The sequence below is a fragment of the Bos mutus genome, chromosome 13 (assembly GCF_027580195.1).
Source record: "Bos mutus isolate GX-2022 chromosome 13, NWIPB_WYAK_1.1, whole genome shotgun sequence".
Taxonomy (NCBI): domain Eukaryota; kingdom Metazoa; phylum Chordata; class Mammalia; order Artiodactyla; family Bovidae; genus Bos; species Bos mutus.
The window spans coordinates 30664046-30679499 of NC_091629.1; the positions used below are offsets into that span (position 1 = coordinate 30664046).

The 15454-nt window shown below is 52.6% G+C and overlaps 1 protein-coding gene across 1 annotated transcript in view; it reads left to right on the plus strand.

Moving 5' to 3' along the window:
* The first annotated feature begins 285 nt into the window (after positions 1–285).
* The window catches only part of ADARB2 (adenosine deaminase RNA specific B2 (inactive)), a 65048-nt gene continuing 49879 nt past the window's right edge, over positions 286–15454 (plus strand). Inside the window, exons 1-2 of the mRNA XM_070382013.1 lie at positions 286–361; positions 2014–2888. Coding sequence (XP_070238114.1) covers positions 286–361; positions 2014–2888 — 951 coding nt within the window. The remainder of the gene's footprint in view (positions 362–2013; positions 2889–15454) is intronic.

A 15454-nucleotide genomic window follows, 5' to 3' on the forward strand; every position in this document is an offset into this window, starting at 1 on the left:
AGTTTGCCTCGCTCCTCTCTGTGGGGACATGGAGACACCAAAAATAAGAAAATAAGAAAGATGGAGATCATAAAGTTTAATATTGAATGGAGAGGGGAATTTGATAAAATGCTGTCAGAAATTCAATAAAAAACTAAACCAAAAGGGAGAGGCTAAAACCAAAATGAACTTTCAACTTCCCATGTCCAAATCCCCAGTAATGAGAACATGTGAAAGCACTGAGTTTTTCTGAAACTTGGTGTCAAAAGTGCATTTCCTGTTCTTTTCTTTCCAGACAAAGTGAGCATGTTGTCAGCCTTCATCGCTCCCTTCAAACGCCTGAACCCTGGGGCCATGCACGCAGAGGATGAGGACAACCTCAGTAAGCAGCTCCTTCCCCAGAGCCGGGGTCCCAGCCCCCCAATTGGGATCCCATCCCCACACAGTGGTAGGAAATCCAGGCAGTGACCATGTGACTGAGAACTCCAGGCATTGCAAGAAAAGATACTAGTTCTCCTGACCACCTCTCCTCTCTTTTCTTTGCTTTTCCCTCCAAACCAAAAAGAGAAAGGAAAGTGAACACAGCCTCTTTGAACAGTATGTCCAGTTATTTAACAAGGAAAAAGTTGGACGGGTGCCTACTGTTGAAACTGCATTTGGCTTGTGAAACTGGAGAGACACCCAGAGGGAGGGGGGCAGGGGAGTTGCAGATCTGGACAGCACACACGCCAAGGAGACCAGAGCGGATGGCTGTGAGGAGAGGGAGAGTTGAGTGCGTGTGTTGGGCAGGGCACCCCTCTTGCTTGAGGCAGGAAAGCATGGAGGGTGAGATGGTCCACACAATCAGAACACGTCTTGCATTTCAGTGTTATCTGACAGGGGATAACTGACTACCTTTTCAGCCAGAGTCAGGCATGTGCTTGTAGGAGCAGGCAGCCCGCTGATGGTCACTGAGGCTCTTGGGTGGGTGACCAAGGAGTAACGGGTGTGTCTAGGGGTTCATCATGGGGGTCCCCAGGCCTGGTCTCAGAATTGGCACAGGGCCAGGCTCTTTGGGGGCAGGAGCACTCCAGCCCTCTTTTCTGGGGGTCCTGGAATTTCCAGGAAATTCATTGGGAACCCCAGCTCCTGAAATAAGCAGGGGAGTTGGCCTGGACAGGCCTACAAGTGTCTGCCTCCCCTTGCCTGCTGTTTTCAGAACTGCATCTGATTCTGCTCTGTGTCAGGGGTCTTGTCCTTTACACATGTTCCCCAGCTCAACCTAACAGTAACCCCTGAGGCAAGAGCTGCCAAACCCAGTTTCCATCTTAAGAAAATGGAGTTGAGGCAGGTGGAGGGGCTGCCCAAGGTCACACACATTCACTATGGTCGTGGGGGACTTTGACCTCTCACCTTTTTGACCCAGAGCCACAGAATGACCACTGCCCTGCCCTGCAGCTTCCCTGACTTCATGCAGACTACTTGGGAGGCTGTGTTGGGAGGAGGTAATCTGCCTGTCTGCAGAAACCATGAGTGGCATCACCCCCAGAGCATGTATCAAGATAGCCTGGGAGACTGCACTTCTACCAGCTTTTATTAATTACCGATCAACATGGGTGGGGTCTTCCTCCATGCTTGGATCTGCCCGACTCACTTTAAACTTTGAGGCTGACAGATCTGGGATGATGACCAGAGGGTGTGGACGCAATCTCAGGCCAGGAGGAGGACAGGCTGGGCCTGCCAGGTGGTTCCTCCAAGATAAACCTTCTCCTGAGAGACTCAGGAGGCGGCCGCCACACCAGCCACTTTGATCACACACACTGCCTCCCCCATCCCACATCTGGGAGATCAGTAAGAACATGGAGAGCTCCCAGAGAGTTTCTGGGCACTCTGCTGTGGGTTCCAGGGGTTGAGCTGTTACTCTCTCCATCTTTACCTCCAGTTTGGGAAACTGCGGGTTATTCCCGCCTCTTGGCCCAGGTGCTGAGAGGGGTCATCAGCAGCAGGGCCCGCTGTCCCCACAGCCCTGGGTCACACGGTCTGTCTCCCCTCCAGGTACCAGCAGTGCCGACGTCAAGGAGAACCGCAATGTGAGCAACCTGGAGGCCAGGCCACCGCCAGCCGGGGACAGGGCCCGAGGGGGCGTGCCCGGCCTGAAGAGGAAGCGGCCGCTGGAGGAGGGCAATGGTGGGCACCTGTGTCCCCTGAGGCTGCTGTGGAGGCGGCTTTCATGGTCTGTAGCACCCAAGAATGCACTGGTGCAGCTGCACGAGCTGCGGCCAGGCCTGCAGTTCCGCATGGTGTCACAGACCGGCCCGGTGCACGCACCCATCTTCGCCGTGGCCGTGGACGTCAACGGACTCACCTTCGAGGGCACCGGGCCCACCAAGAAGAAAGCCAAGATGCGGGCAGCAGAGCTGGCCCTCCGCTCCTTCGTGCAGCTCCCCAACGCTGGCCAGGCACCCCCAGCCCCCGGCGGCATGGCCCCTGACTTCACCTCCGACCAGGCTGACTTCCCCGACGCCCTGTTCCAGCGGTTCGAGCCTGCAGCTCCCAGCGAGGGCTTCCCAGGGGGCCGCCGCCCCCCTGCCCCCGAGTGCCTGTCCACGGCCTGCCAGCGGGGCCGGCTCCTGGGCCACCCACTGGACCTGGGCCTGGGGGGGCCCACGGCCCCGGGCACCGGGAACCCCGTGGTGCTGTTGAACGAGCTGCGCTCCGGCCTGCGCTATGTGTGCCTCTCGGAGCCTGAGAAGCGGCGCGCCCAGAGCTTCGTCATGGCAGTCAGCGTGGACGGGAGGACGTTCGAGGGCTCGGGACGCAGCAAGAAGCTGGCCAAGGGCCAGGCTGCCCAGGCTGCCCTGCAGGCCCTCTTCGACATTCGGCTGCCCGGCCACGTCCCCAGCAGGAGTAGAAGTCACCTCCTGCCCCAGGTGAGAGCCCTCGGGTGGCTGCCAGGGGGCGGAGTGGGGTGGGGGCAGCAGGCAGTCCCCCTGCTCCATCCCCCTGTGTGGGGGGCTCCTATGCCTCCCAAACAAGCAGGTGCTGCCCCTCCTGCCTTGGTGCAGAAGCTGAGCTCGGATTTGGGGACAGAGAGCCTGAAAGCAAATGTGGGAAGGGAAGGAATGCCGGGGGACTGGGCAAAGGTGATGGAGAGCTGGGCAGCCAGCTGTTTTGGCAATAGTGATGCTGGCCACAAGGGACAGGGCAGTGGGGGGAGGGCTCCCTGCCCCCGAGAGGGCAGCACAGCAGGACGGCCCCTCGGTGCCCGTCATTGGTATGTTCGGTGCCCATTGGCGTGTTCAGGGCCCGTTGGGTGTTCAGTGCCTGTCGGCGTGTTCAGTGTCCATTGGTGTGTTCAGTGTAGGTCAGCGTGTTCAGTGCCCACTGGTTTGTTTGGTGCCCATTGGCATGTTCTGTGCAGTTGGCGTGTTTGGCGCAGGTCTGGGCTGCGTCTCTGACTCTGGGGCTGGAGTTCTGCCGGAACAGAGGGCTGGGTGGGCGAGGAGCTCAAAGGGGACCCGCCCCTCCCTGCCTCAGGGGCTTGTCACCCACAACACGCGAGCACCTCATGGAGCTCAGCCCCGCACAGGGGAGGCGTCCTGCGCACCGTCCTGGTGTTGGGACATATTCACCTGCCTCCTCCTCCTTCTGCTCATCTATGAGCATTGTCCCCTCTGAGCTGACACAAGAAGTCCCCCTCATCCACTTCCTCATCAGTGGGGGAGAGGTTTTTCAGTTAAAAGCCCTCAGTCTGCACAGGGTCCCTAGTCAGAGCTCGGCACTTGTAAATCTCTGCTCAGACCAGGGCATCCTCATGTCACAGCACCTCACATAGAATCCACTGTTTGCCTGAGGAGGTCATGTGTCTACTGGGGGTGGACTCGGGGTGCTGGAGGGGTGCTGGACAGAGCCCTCATGTCAGATCACAGCCAGGAGCCAGCGTCCGACCGTCCGTCCATCCCTCTACCCATTTGTCCATCTGTCCATCCTCTCATCCATCCAGTGAGCAGTTCTCTGACTCTGGCAAGCATAGAGCATGGACGGGCCCAGCAGGTACCAGTCTGGTCCCCACAATTCAGCCACATGACGGACAGAAACTGCTGAATGGGGAACCCCGGGGGCAGCTGTTTCTCCTGCTACCTCTGCCCCCAATTCCTTCATTAATTTTCAAATGTTTACTGCACATTCTAGGAGCAAATTGGAGGGGTTGGCCCGTTATCTCCCCGTGTCTCGCCTCCCACACAGCCTCAGATGATACACAGTGTGGACAGAGGCGAGTGTTTGGTGTTGACATGAGTCCTGGCCTGGAGCGTGGTGGCCCTGCTGTCCCTTCCTGACGCCCCCACCTGTCTCTCCCCCTCTCCTCAGCCTGGTGTCTCCACCTCGTCTGTAGCTCTGACCCCCCAACACCTTCCAAGGCAGCCCCCCAGCCCCTCTCAGGCCGGGTGACCTGGGCTGCCCATGAAGGCCTCCCTCCTCTGCTCGACGCTATTTAGTGAGCAGAGCCCTTCCTCCAATTCTGCTGTGCACACTCGCCCACACACACACACACCTTCATGAGGGCTGAAGGATGTCGGTGAGCCCGCCATGACGCCTTTCCTTTCACGTTGTCAACCCTGTGCTCTCGAGACGCAGGAACCGGGCGGCACTGCTGCTTTGTAACGGTCGTTTGACCCCAGAATGCAGCACATCAGTGAAAGCTGCCACCGCTAAAAATTCCTCCCTGACAGTCGGCTAACACCCACCCGGATGACGGGTATGGAGGGTAGGGAGCAGCAGGAGGCTGCGGCCCATCCATCACCCCGGGCTGTCCTGGAGCACGTCGCCTGCTCCCCTTTCAGCACCAGGCAACCTCTGGGGCCTTATTAAGTCCAGAGCCCACCTTGGACGTGGTCTAGATTCAGAGACTCCAGGGTCCCTGTAGACACAGCTCCTCTGCCTCCTCTGCCCAGGTGTCTATGCTGTCTGCAATGCATCCTTTCCACTCATGCCAGTCCTGGTCACCAGGGTCACAACCTGTCACCCATGTAACTGCGCCGCCAGCACCTATGTCAGGAGTCATGCCCCTGGCCCTGCTGTGCACACCCCAGGAAGGTCTGTAAGGCCCCTGCCTGAGTCCAGGGCAGGTGGGGGCGGGGCAGCGTTCACCATGGAGAGACCTGGCCTCTGACCCTGGGGTATACAGCTCAGGATTTGGCGCTCTCTGCTCTGGGGCAGGCTCGGTGCACAGGACACCTGGGGTCTTGTTCGATGGTTTGCTCGCCAGGCCCGCCAGTATGATCAGTCGGCAGTGTGGGACTTCTGGCTGCAGGAAGCCCAGGACCAGGCATCTGCAGTGCTGATGCCACACAGGTGGGTCAGTGCTGATGCCACACAGGTGTTCAGCCTCAGCCCAGAGCAGATCTCAGCGGGGCTGGCTCAGTGGGTCAGAGGCTCTACCCATCCTGAGGACAACTCTAAACAACTCAGTCCCCCAGAAACCCCTCAGCTCAGACCCCAGGGATCCGCCCCCAGGGACCCCTGCCCTCGGTGCCCAGATACCACCCTTCTTGGACAAGTGAGGCTCCCTCCAGGCTGAGCACCCCTGTCCAGCGGGAAAGAGTCATTTAGGCTGGTTTTGGCCTTGAGTCTGAAGCAGTTCTGAAGAATAACATTCTCAATGAAGATTAAAATCATGGACATGTTAGATTTCCACCACCTCCTCAACATGAGGGGTGTCTAAGAACCAGGCTGGTCCCTCCCTTCAATTTCACAAGATCTGACTTCAGGACTCTTTGCCAGAGTGACGAGAACACAGCTTTGTTAAATTCTCTACTGCCCATCGCAGGCCTTAGTGAGTGGACACTGTGCAAACACCACTGATGAGGTGCCTGCGGAGACCAGAGGGAGGTGGGGGGCAGGCCTGAAGCTCAGATTTCCTCTAGGTTCACAAGAAGTGTGGACGCAATAACAAGACCATGACAGAATATAAATGCTCATTAGCTGGAACATCATTGTTAAAAGAGAAAAAGGTAAAAATCATAAGACCTGTGTCTCTGTGGTCTTATTCCTCACCCCTGGCATGAGAAGACTGGGATTCTGGGATTCACAACAGCATTAAATTCCACCAGAAAGCCTTGTCTCTCAGTGCTTCTGCTCTGTGGAAATGGAAGAGCATCAGTCACGTGATAGAGAAGAAAGTGACTGAAAGTTACAGGGATCTGGCAGGAAGGGGAGGGGAGATGGTGACGCACAGCCCCTCGTGTGAAAACCACGGGCTTGTCTTGCTCCGAAGTCTTTCACCCTCAGTGATGCCCTTTCTTTGTTTTTCTTTCTTTTTTTAAATTTCCATGTCAGGCTGCGGTGGTACTAACAGTGTCTGAAAGATACAGTCAAATCAGGCAGCACACGTTCTCCCCAAGGGTGGGAGGGTGTGCGTTTGAAACCAGCTACCAAGGCTGCATGCTGACCAAGCCCTTTGCAGGTCCTCCCAGGGAGCGGATGGCCCCGGCCAGGCCTGGCCATTGGTCAGGTGCCCAGAACACCTTGTCTGCTCCCTAATGGCACAGCTCTCTGCTGGGAGGGGGAGCCAAGGGACATGTATCATCATGGAAATAAAAATGCCTCCAGAGGTCAGCCCTTTACCGCAAACTTGGATCTGAGCTCCAAGTTTAGACCCAGGGCTGACTGCATCTCAACCTCAACAGCTGCACTTGGGGACACAACAGAGCCCTCCCCTGCTGCCCGGCCACCTCACAGGTTGTCTGGTTTCACACCCCTGCTGACCTCCACCCTACCCGCAGAATATTCACTAGTGTCACCTCGACAGATCAGCAACAGTGGGCCCTCAGATTTCAAATGGGCCTGAATTACAGAGGGTGGAAATCACACCTGCTCAGCTTCGAGATGGCTCAATACCATCCAAGGTGTTTTCCCCTGAGGACACCCCAAAAAAGCACTGGGACCCCGTGAGGCCCCCCTCCTGAGCCCCAGTGGCCTCACTCCCCCAAATGCTCCAGTCAGCTCTGCCCTGGCCACGTGTCCGCCGCCGGGTCTGCAGGGGCCCATGGTCCCAGCAGCCCATCCACCTCCCTTTCAGTGTTTCGTGCTTAGCCATGGCCATTCTCCCTGAGGCGAGGCCATGATTGTCCAGGAAGCCTCCTTGCATTCAACTCCTTGGCTCCATCTGTGATCTATGGCCACAGACACCCTCTTGTGGTCCTTGTGGAGGAAAGAGCAGCCTTCTACCCTCCTGCCTGTCCAGCCAGCACTGGCCTTCCCCACATCCTCATCTCCTCAGTAGAAGCACTGAATGCCAGACAGGAGTGATGGGTCCCCTGGCTGCTGTCACACACGTACCCTGGCCCCTATCTCCAAAAACCCCTGCAGTGAGGCTGCTGAAGGCTCTGTAGATGCTAACAATACATATGTGCATTGACACAGTGCACATACAATGTGTACACAATGTAACTTATATGATACAAGCTGTACATGCAGTGCCTACACAATAAACTCATACAATCTATACAATGTATACACAGTGTCTATACAATATAATTTATATGATACAATTTGTACAAGGTACAATGTATACAAAATATAGCTTATATGATACAATCTGTACAATGTATATCCAGTATAATTTATATGATACAATTTGTACAATGCACACACAATATAACTTTGATACAATGTATACACAATATAATTTATGTGATATAATTTGTACAACTGTATACTCAATGTGTACACAATTTAATTTATATGATATAATCTGTACAATGTATATACAGTATCTACAAAATATAATTTGTACAACACAACCTATATAATGTATACACAGTGTATATACAATATAATCGTACAATACAATGTACACTTGTACACTTAAGCATGATGGATACAATGTACCATCTACATTTATATAATAGCCCCAGCATCTGAATTTCTACTGAAGTTTGACACAATTGAAGTTAGAAGAGATAATTGTGTCTTTAAACCTGTATGTTCCCCATTCAGTGTTTGGTGTCATCAAATACAGTTAACATGAGTGTTGATCAATTAAGCAGAGGCTGTAAACCAAGCTTCCCCACTTGCTCACGATTCCACAGCCACGACTGACACTGGCAATGCCGGGGTGACCCATAGTGATGTGAGGAGCTGATACGTATCAGACACTGACTGTATCACATGTTGCTGTACACACTTTACATATATTAGCACATCTGAGCCTCACAGAACCATGGAGGGGGCCCCACTCATGAAATTCTCCAGCCAAAGTCTGGCTGGTGAAGCTGGGAGGAGGATCACAGGAAGGCGGAGGGCAGAGACCCTCCGTCAGGCTCCAGGCTGCCCACCCTGAGTTCCCAACACTTTTACAGGTTTGTCGAGGAAACGGATCCGCCTGAACAATGGGGCAGTGCATGGCCTGTCATGGTGGGAGTGACACAGGGGACAGAGTGTGCCAGAGCAGGAGGGCCAGCAGCAGAAAGGGGGCTCCCAGGTGAGAGCCCCAAAACAACAGAGCAGGGGAGCAAGCCGACTCCCTCACGAGAAGATCACCTTTGTCAGCACAGAGCCTGCCCCTGGCTGTGTAGACAGCAGGCTTTGTGGGGAGGGACGGGCCCCCTCTTCCTTGGGGACATGTTGTCACAATGATGAGGACGGACAGCAGAAAAAAACACGGCAACTGGGAGGAAGCCCACATGCAAAGAGCCAGAGGAGACAAAGGGGAGCATCCCCAGGGGACAGCACCTCTACCCATGGAGCTGGGGGCCTGCACACGATGGAGGGCGGGTGCCCAGTGGCCATTTGCCTCTGCCCTGCCCCCAGAGATGGACTGTGGGGCAGCCCTGCTCCACAGAGGTCCCGCTCCCTTTCTGCTTGGCCGTGAACACCCTGTTGTCTCAGGAGACTGTCCTCGAGCAAGAAGCAAATTAACACCATTCTTATCAGAAGCCGACGGCACCCTACCCCTGTGCTCAGGGTTCAACGTCACGTGTGCACTCAGGAGAGTAGGGACATGTCGTCAATGGACACTCCATCGCTCTTCTGAGTGACCAGGACACCTGTGCCCATAGAAAGCCCTCCTTCTAAATGGATGTGTTGACTGGACAATTGTCAAAGTTTGGCACAAAACCCCTCTACCCGGGGCTGGTTGGTATTTGGGCCGTGTTTGGTGGTGTTTGTCTTTCATAATCAATGCAGTCGGGAGGCAAGCAGGAATACAGCCCAGGGGCCATGTGGGCGATTACACAAACAAGGACAGGGATGGACAGAGGCTCTGACGGCTCCCGGAGGAAGGGGGCCCAACAACAAGGCCCCCGCCTGCTTCCCTGAGTCAGCTCAGCAGAGGTGCGGCTGTGTCAGCATTGACCCTGCTGCAGACCAGATTGCATCCGCTTTTCTCCAGGCAGAGAGCTGGCTTCAGGGAAAAGTTGCTGTGACCCTGCAGACAGGTTATGGGGGGGCAGGGTGGGGAGTTGTCAGCCAGGAAAGAGACTCCGACAGACAACAAAGCCATAAGCCATCTAACCAAGAATTGAAAAGAGTCTTAGGAGGGAAGATGCTTTGAATTCAGACTATGGAACCACAGAACATGCTGGTGACTGGAGATGAATCTAGACTGACATGAATGTCCAGGTGAGCAGCTGGCAGATCCCAGCCTCCAAGCCCTACAGACAGCATCTGCCCGCCACTCCCCAGGTCGAATGGCTGGGACAAGACAGCAAGGAAAGTTGTCTCTTTCCAGCCTAAAACCATTGGCCCCACCGCTCCGTCCACTCTGAGAAACATGAAGGAGCCTCCCAGAGGCCTGGACTATTGCCAGCTCTCATCATAGGAGCTGTGGCTGGGGGGAGCCACCCAAAATGGGAAATTCACACAATGAAAAAATTCCAGATCATTCTAGACAATACTTCGGATGGCCAGTTGGGCCTGATTCAATTGGGCAGTTGGGCCTGATTCAAAAAAGTTACATATAACTTTTGGTTACATATAAAACTCACAAAACAGGTCTTTAAATAAAAAGGGATAAGTCTCTTGGAATTCATTCTGAAATGGCCCAGCTCCGGGGTCTCCTGAGTCTGGCTCTGCTATCAGGCCACCTGCTCTGTCTCCGTGGTCAGGGGGAGCCCAGCAGAGTGGGGAGGGGCTGCCGTGTGCACTAAAGGCCACAGCCCCCGAGAACAGCTGATGAAGACCAGAAGTAATGAGCCGAAACTTCTCGAAAGTAATTCTTCCCCGGACTAAGGACAATAATAAAACTCTGCCTGACATGGGCTACCCTCAGAGGACTAAGAAAGGGTAATTTTTCCTGCAGAGAACTTCTGTGGTCTTCTGAGGGCGAGTGGGCTGCAGGAAGTGTCTCTCCGAGAGGAACACCTCGTAATTCATGAGCAGCTGAGCCTAAACGGAGTTGCAAAGGTCATTCTTACTTTATAACAAGAAGAAATATTCCAAGAACCCTCAAGCCCTTCATTTTCCTCCCACAGCCATGTGGTGCCCATGCATCATAATACAGAATTATCTGCCTTTCTAAAGCAAGGACTCTGACTTTATGAACATTTGGGGGTTCACATGATGTTTGAGAAATCTGAAGGGGTCCAGTGAAAGGCACTGCTTAATATCCTTCAACTGCTTAATGTCCTTAATGTTCTTCAACTGCTCAGGGCATTAAATAGGCACCAAGTACGGAAAACCTGAACAAACAAAGATAAACATGATAAAATGCATTAAGTCATAGTGAGCATGAGAGATGGACAGGAAAATCATCACGATAACGAGGTAATCGCCTTAATGGAGATGCTGCAGCATTCCATTGGGGTGTGTCTGATTACTAAAGGGAGTGACATTTTAAGTGCGTCACAGAGTCCCGTGGTCTGGGAGCCTCTTGGGGGATCTTACAGGGGTGCAGAGAGTAGTTCATTTATGCATCCCATGAATTTGGATGACCGCGTGTTGGAGTTTCCGAAAATGGGGGACACATCTAGAAATCACCGGATTTCACAAACAAATTCTTTTTGAATAAGAGTTAATTATGTTTTCAGTTGTAATGAAAATATGTGGAAACATGCTATGAATGGTCATATTAACCACAGCAGCCAAACGTTAAGACCCACGTGGCAGGCAGTTTATTGTGATGCAAACACGTCTGAGTTCCTTGTGCTACATAGGATGAGCCGGGCAAAGAGCTAGTTGCAGAAACAGTGAGAAAACTGGGGGCTGCAAATTTTGCCTTGATGACTTTTGAAATCCGAGAAAAGTGACAGAGTTCTTCCTGTTACAGGAACTGATTTATTCTTATAAGACATATAAAAATATTTCCTAAGGTTTAGAAAAGGCATAAATGACTGTCAAGTTTTGTTCATAGTCCCACCCATGGCTTGCCAATAGCAGGCCCACTGGCAAAGACATCGGTTTCCACGTATCCATCCATCCATCCATCCATCCATCATCCTACACATATAAGGGACAGCACTCTGCCCCAGGCAATGTACCAGGGGCTGGGAACACACACAAGTGTGTAAGAGGAAGCTCTGGCCCTTGAGTGTTTTCCAAGTTGTGGCCCAATGTCTCCTGTGTAAGGTTTGCCTGGGCGCCATGTTTAAGAGCAGAACCTGGCCCTTATTCTGAAATCACCAAATCAGAATATCTTGGGCTGCATTTTTAACAAGTACTCCAAATGATTCTTAGTCCTGCTAAAACTTCATAATGAACATTGGGGAAGGGTGTAAATGAGAACAAGATACAAAACGTTCAGAGACGGCCAGTGCAGAGGTAACTCCTGCTACACTCCGGCTACTTGTTACCTCTTGTTCCAGAACCTGAGTGATAAGCGCATCTGTTACGAGGGTTATCTGCACTTACAGAAGGACCACTGGGCTGCTTGGGTCCAGTTTCCTGTTTCACCAGGTGGGCAGGAGAGGCAGGAGGGGGCGGATTCGGGGTTCAGTTCGGCTGCCTTTATGCCCCTTCAAATGGGAAGTAACTGCACTCAAGCATGATAGAGCAGCAGTGCAGAGAAAGGGGACAGATAGAGGGACAGGCAGGGGAGACAGACAGGGAGACAGACAGGAGACAGACAGGGGGACAGACGGCAGAGACTGACAGGGGACAGACAGGGGGACAAACAGGGAGACAGACAGGGGACAGACAGGGAGTCAGAGAGGGGAACAGACAGGGGGACAGAGAGAGAGACAGAGAGGGGGACAGTCAGGGGACAGACAGGGGGACAGACAGTGGGACAGACAGGGAGACAGGGGGACAGAGAGGGAGGCAGATGAGGGACAGACAGGGGGACAGACAGGGGACAGACAGGGGACAGACAGGGGGACAGAGAGGGGGACAGACGGGGAGACAGACAGGGAGACAGGGGGACAGACAGGGGACAGACGGGGAGACAGAGAGAGAGACATACAGGGGGACAGAGAGGGAGACAGACAGGGGGACAGGCAGGGGGACAGACGGGGAACAGGCAGTGGACACACAGAGGGACAGACAGTGGGCCCACTGGCCTCTCACCGCAGTCTCGTCTCCCCAGCCAGTGCAGACAGCCAGCCCCTCCCTTGTCTCAGGGGGTCTTCCCCGCCTACACTTAGTGACCATGTGCCGCCGCTCCACCGCCCCAGTCTCCTTCCTCTGTGCTTTGTCTTTGTTTTCCTGCAAAGTTTTCTCTGTTCAACACAAATGCTGTGCCTGTTTACAAGTGTTAAGTGTTGACAGGATGAGAAAAAGCACAGAGATGTGAAGACAGTCACCTCCTGAGCCCACAATCATTCTCATGACTCTGAGCTATACCACTGCACACAGCGGTGGAGTTGACATGGTGGCCCGGACGTGGACCCAGAACCCAGTGTCCGGGCCTGACTCTCGTTCACCCACAATGCCATCTGCATGCCTGTGGGCCCCATGCCCACTCCCGCTGCCCCTGGAGGCTGGGAAGGCCAGGGTCCCAAGACACGGGGCTCGGTGGGGGAAAATTCAGATGTGTGGTGCACACGGGGGCACAGTCCCTCTGGCAACACAAGGCAAAGTCTGGTTGGTGGAGTGTTGTGTAAAAAGGAACAATTACAGCACCAAAGTCACCAAAACCATGGAGCGAGAGCAGAAACTGAGTGTGCTCAGCTGGGCCGGGCACATCGGGTGAGGTGGTGGTGGGTGAGAGAAGGGTCAGCACTTCCTTCTGAGCTTGGGGCTGAGCTCCAAGATGCTCGCTTGCAGCCAGAATGAGGGGCCCATGCTGCCGCCAGCAGAAGTGTCTGAGGGTTGGCTATGCGGGCAGTTTCTTACCTTCTTCTAAGGACAGGCAGGAGACAGGGAACAGCGTGGAAAGCCCAGAATATAGGAGAGGAAAATGGTAACTATGAATCAGATCAATGACTTTTAGTCCATAAGTTAGCGAAACAAATTGTTTAAAAATCTGGGATTCTTTCTCAAATAAATTGATTCATCCTGTCCAAATTCACTGCAGTAACCAGTTAGTGGTTTCTGTATTGAACAGATAACATCACAGAACCAAAATCACAAAGACGTGTAAAAGAGGGGGTGGGGTGGGTGGAAGGCTGTGGTCCTCAGTGGCATGAATCCCCTGCCTTCAACAGGCGAGCACCTGCACTGTCCTAGGGTCCTTTGAATTCTATGTCAAACCATCAAAAATACACCGTTCTCAGTTGGAATATTTGACATCTATTAGACACCAAAATATTAGAGAAGGAAATGGCAACCCACTCCAGTGTTCTTGCCTGGAGAATCCCAGGGACAGGGGAGCCTGGTGGGCTGCCGTCTATGGTGTCACAGAGTTGGACACGACTGAAGCAACTTGGCGGCAGCAGCAGCAGACACCAAAATAACGCCAATGGTTAAAAGCATTTCCAGGCTTCCCTCTGTAGATTTGGGATTTTAACTCTCAGGGTGACTGATCTTCATGTTTACACGTGTTTAAGTGGAGGAATCGGTAAATGACATTCTGAGTCTCATGTATCCACATCTTATACAGCGTCCTGATGTTGACAAGATCAGCTTTTCTGGAAGCAAACAGCCCAAATGGCAACCACCATGTCTCCTGGAAAGGAGATTCCAGAAAAAGCCCTAGAAGCTTTCTAAGGAATTCTGAGTGGATGAGTCTGTGGGTCCATACTGATTAGCACAGTGTGCTAAAGTCCCAAAGTGTGGAAGGCGCAGACAGTTGAGAACCTAGATGTTTCAAAACTTTGTATTTTAATCTCAGTATTTTATAACAATTTTATTGAGATATAAATCAGGTAGCATAAAATTCTTCTTTTTAAAGTGGTTTGTGGCATATTCCCAGAGTTCCGCAGCCACCATTGTGTCTAATCTTAAGACATTTCATCCTTAAAGCCCACCAGTACTTTCCCCCCACCCCCAGGCCCGGCCACCACTCACCCACTTTCTCTCTCTTAGGATTCGCCTATTCTGGGTGTTTCATGTAAATGGACTCATATAATACATGACATTGTCCGGCTTCTTTCATGGAGCATAATGTTTTTCAGGTCCATCACGTTGTACAATGTATTTCATTTATTTTTATGCCAAATGATACTCCATTTTTATGGATTTAACTAGTTTTATTTCTCTATGTAAGATAATACTTATCTGTGTGGGCTTCCCTGATAATAGCTCAGTTGGTAAAGGACCCACCTGCAATGCAGGGGACCCCGGTTCAATTCCTGGATCAGGAATATTCTCTGGAGAAGGGATAGGCTACCCACTCCAGTATTCTTGGGCTTCCCTTGTGGCTCAGCTGGTAAAGAATCCACCTGCAATGCAGGAGACCTGGGTTTGATCCCTGGATTGGGAAATCCCCTGGAGAAGGAAACAGCTACCCACTCTAGTATTCTGGCCTGGAGTATTCCACAAACTGCATAGTCCATGGAGTCGCAAAGAGTCAGACATGACTGAGCAACTTTCACATTTATCCATGTGTTAGTCCATTCAGCATTTGGGTTGTTCCACTTTGGCTACTATGAATAATGCTACTGTGCACATTCTGGCACACACGTCTGTGTGGACATATTTTTCATTCCTCTTGGGTAGATACCTCACTGTGGAACTGCTGTTTCGAAATGTATTTAACATTTTGAGAAACTTCCAAACTCTTTTCAAACTGATCGCATTGTCTTGCAATCCCACTAGCAGCACATGAGGCTCTGATGTCTCCACAAGCTCATCGTCTTTGTTTCAGCCACTCCAGTAGGTAGAAATCGCGTCTCACAGGTGTGGACTTGCATTGCTCTGATGACTGAGGATACTAAGTGCCTTTCAATGTGCTGCGTGCCAGTGCATCTTCTCTGGAGAAATACCTATCCAGACCCTTGAACTGTTTCCCTTGGGTCTTTCTTGCTGAGTTATAAGATGTGCCTCTGAAAGCAAGTGGGTCTGACATGAGCCGTGGATTTTGGTAGAGGCTCCTTGTCAGGCTGAGGAAGTTCCCATCTGTCGCCCGTCTATGGAACGTATCTCACTGCTTTATAATTTGCATATTTGTGTACGAGTAGCA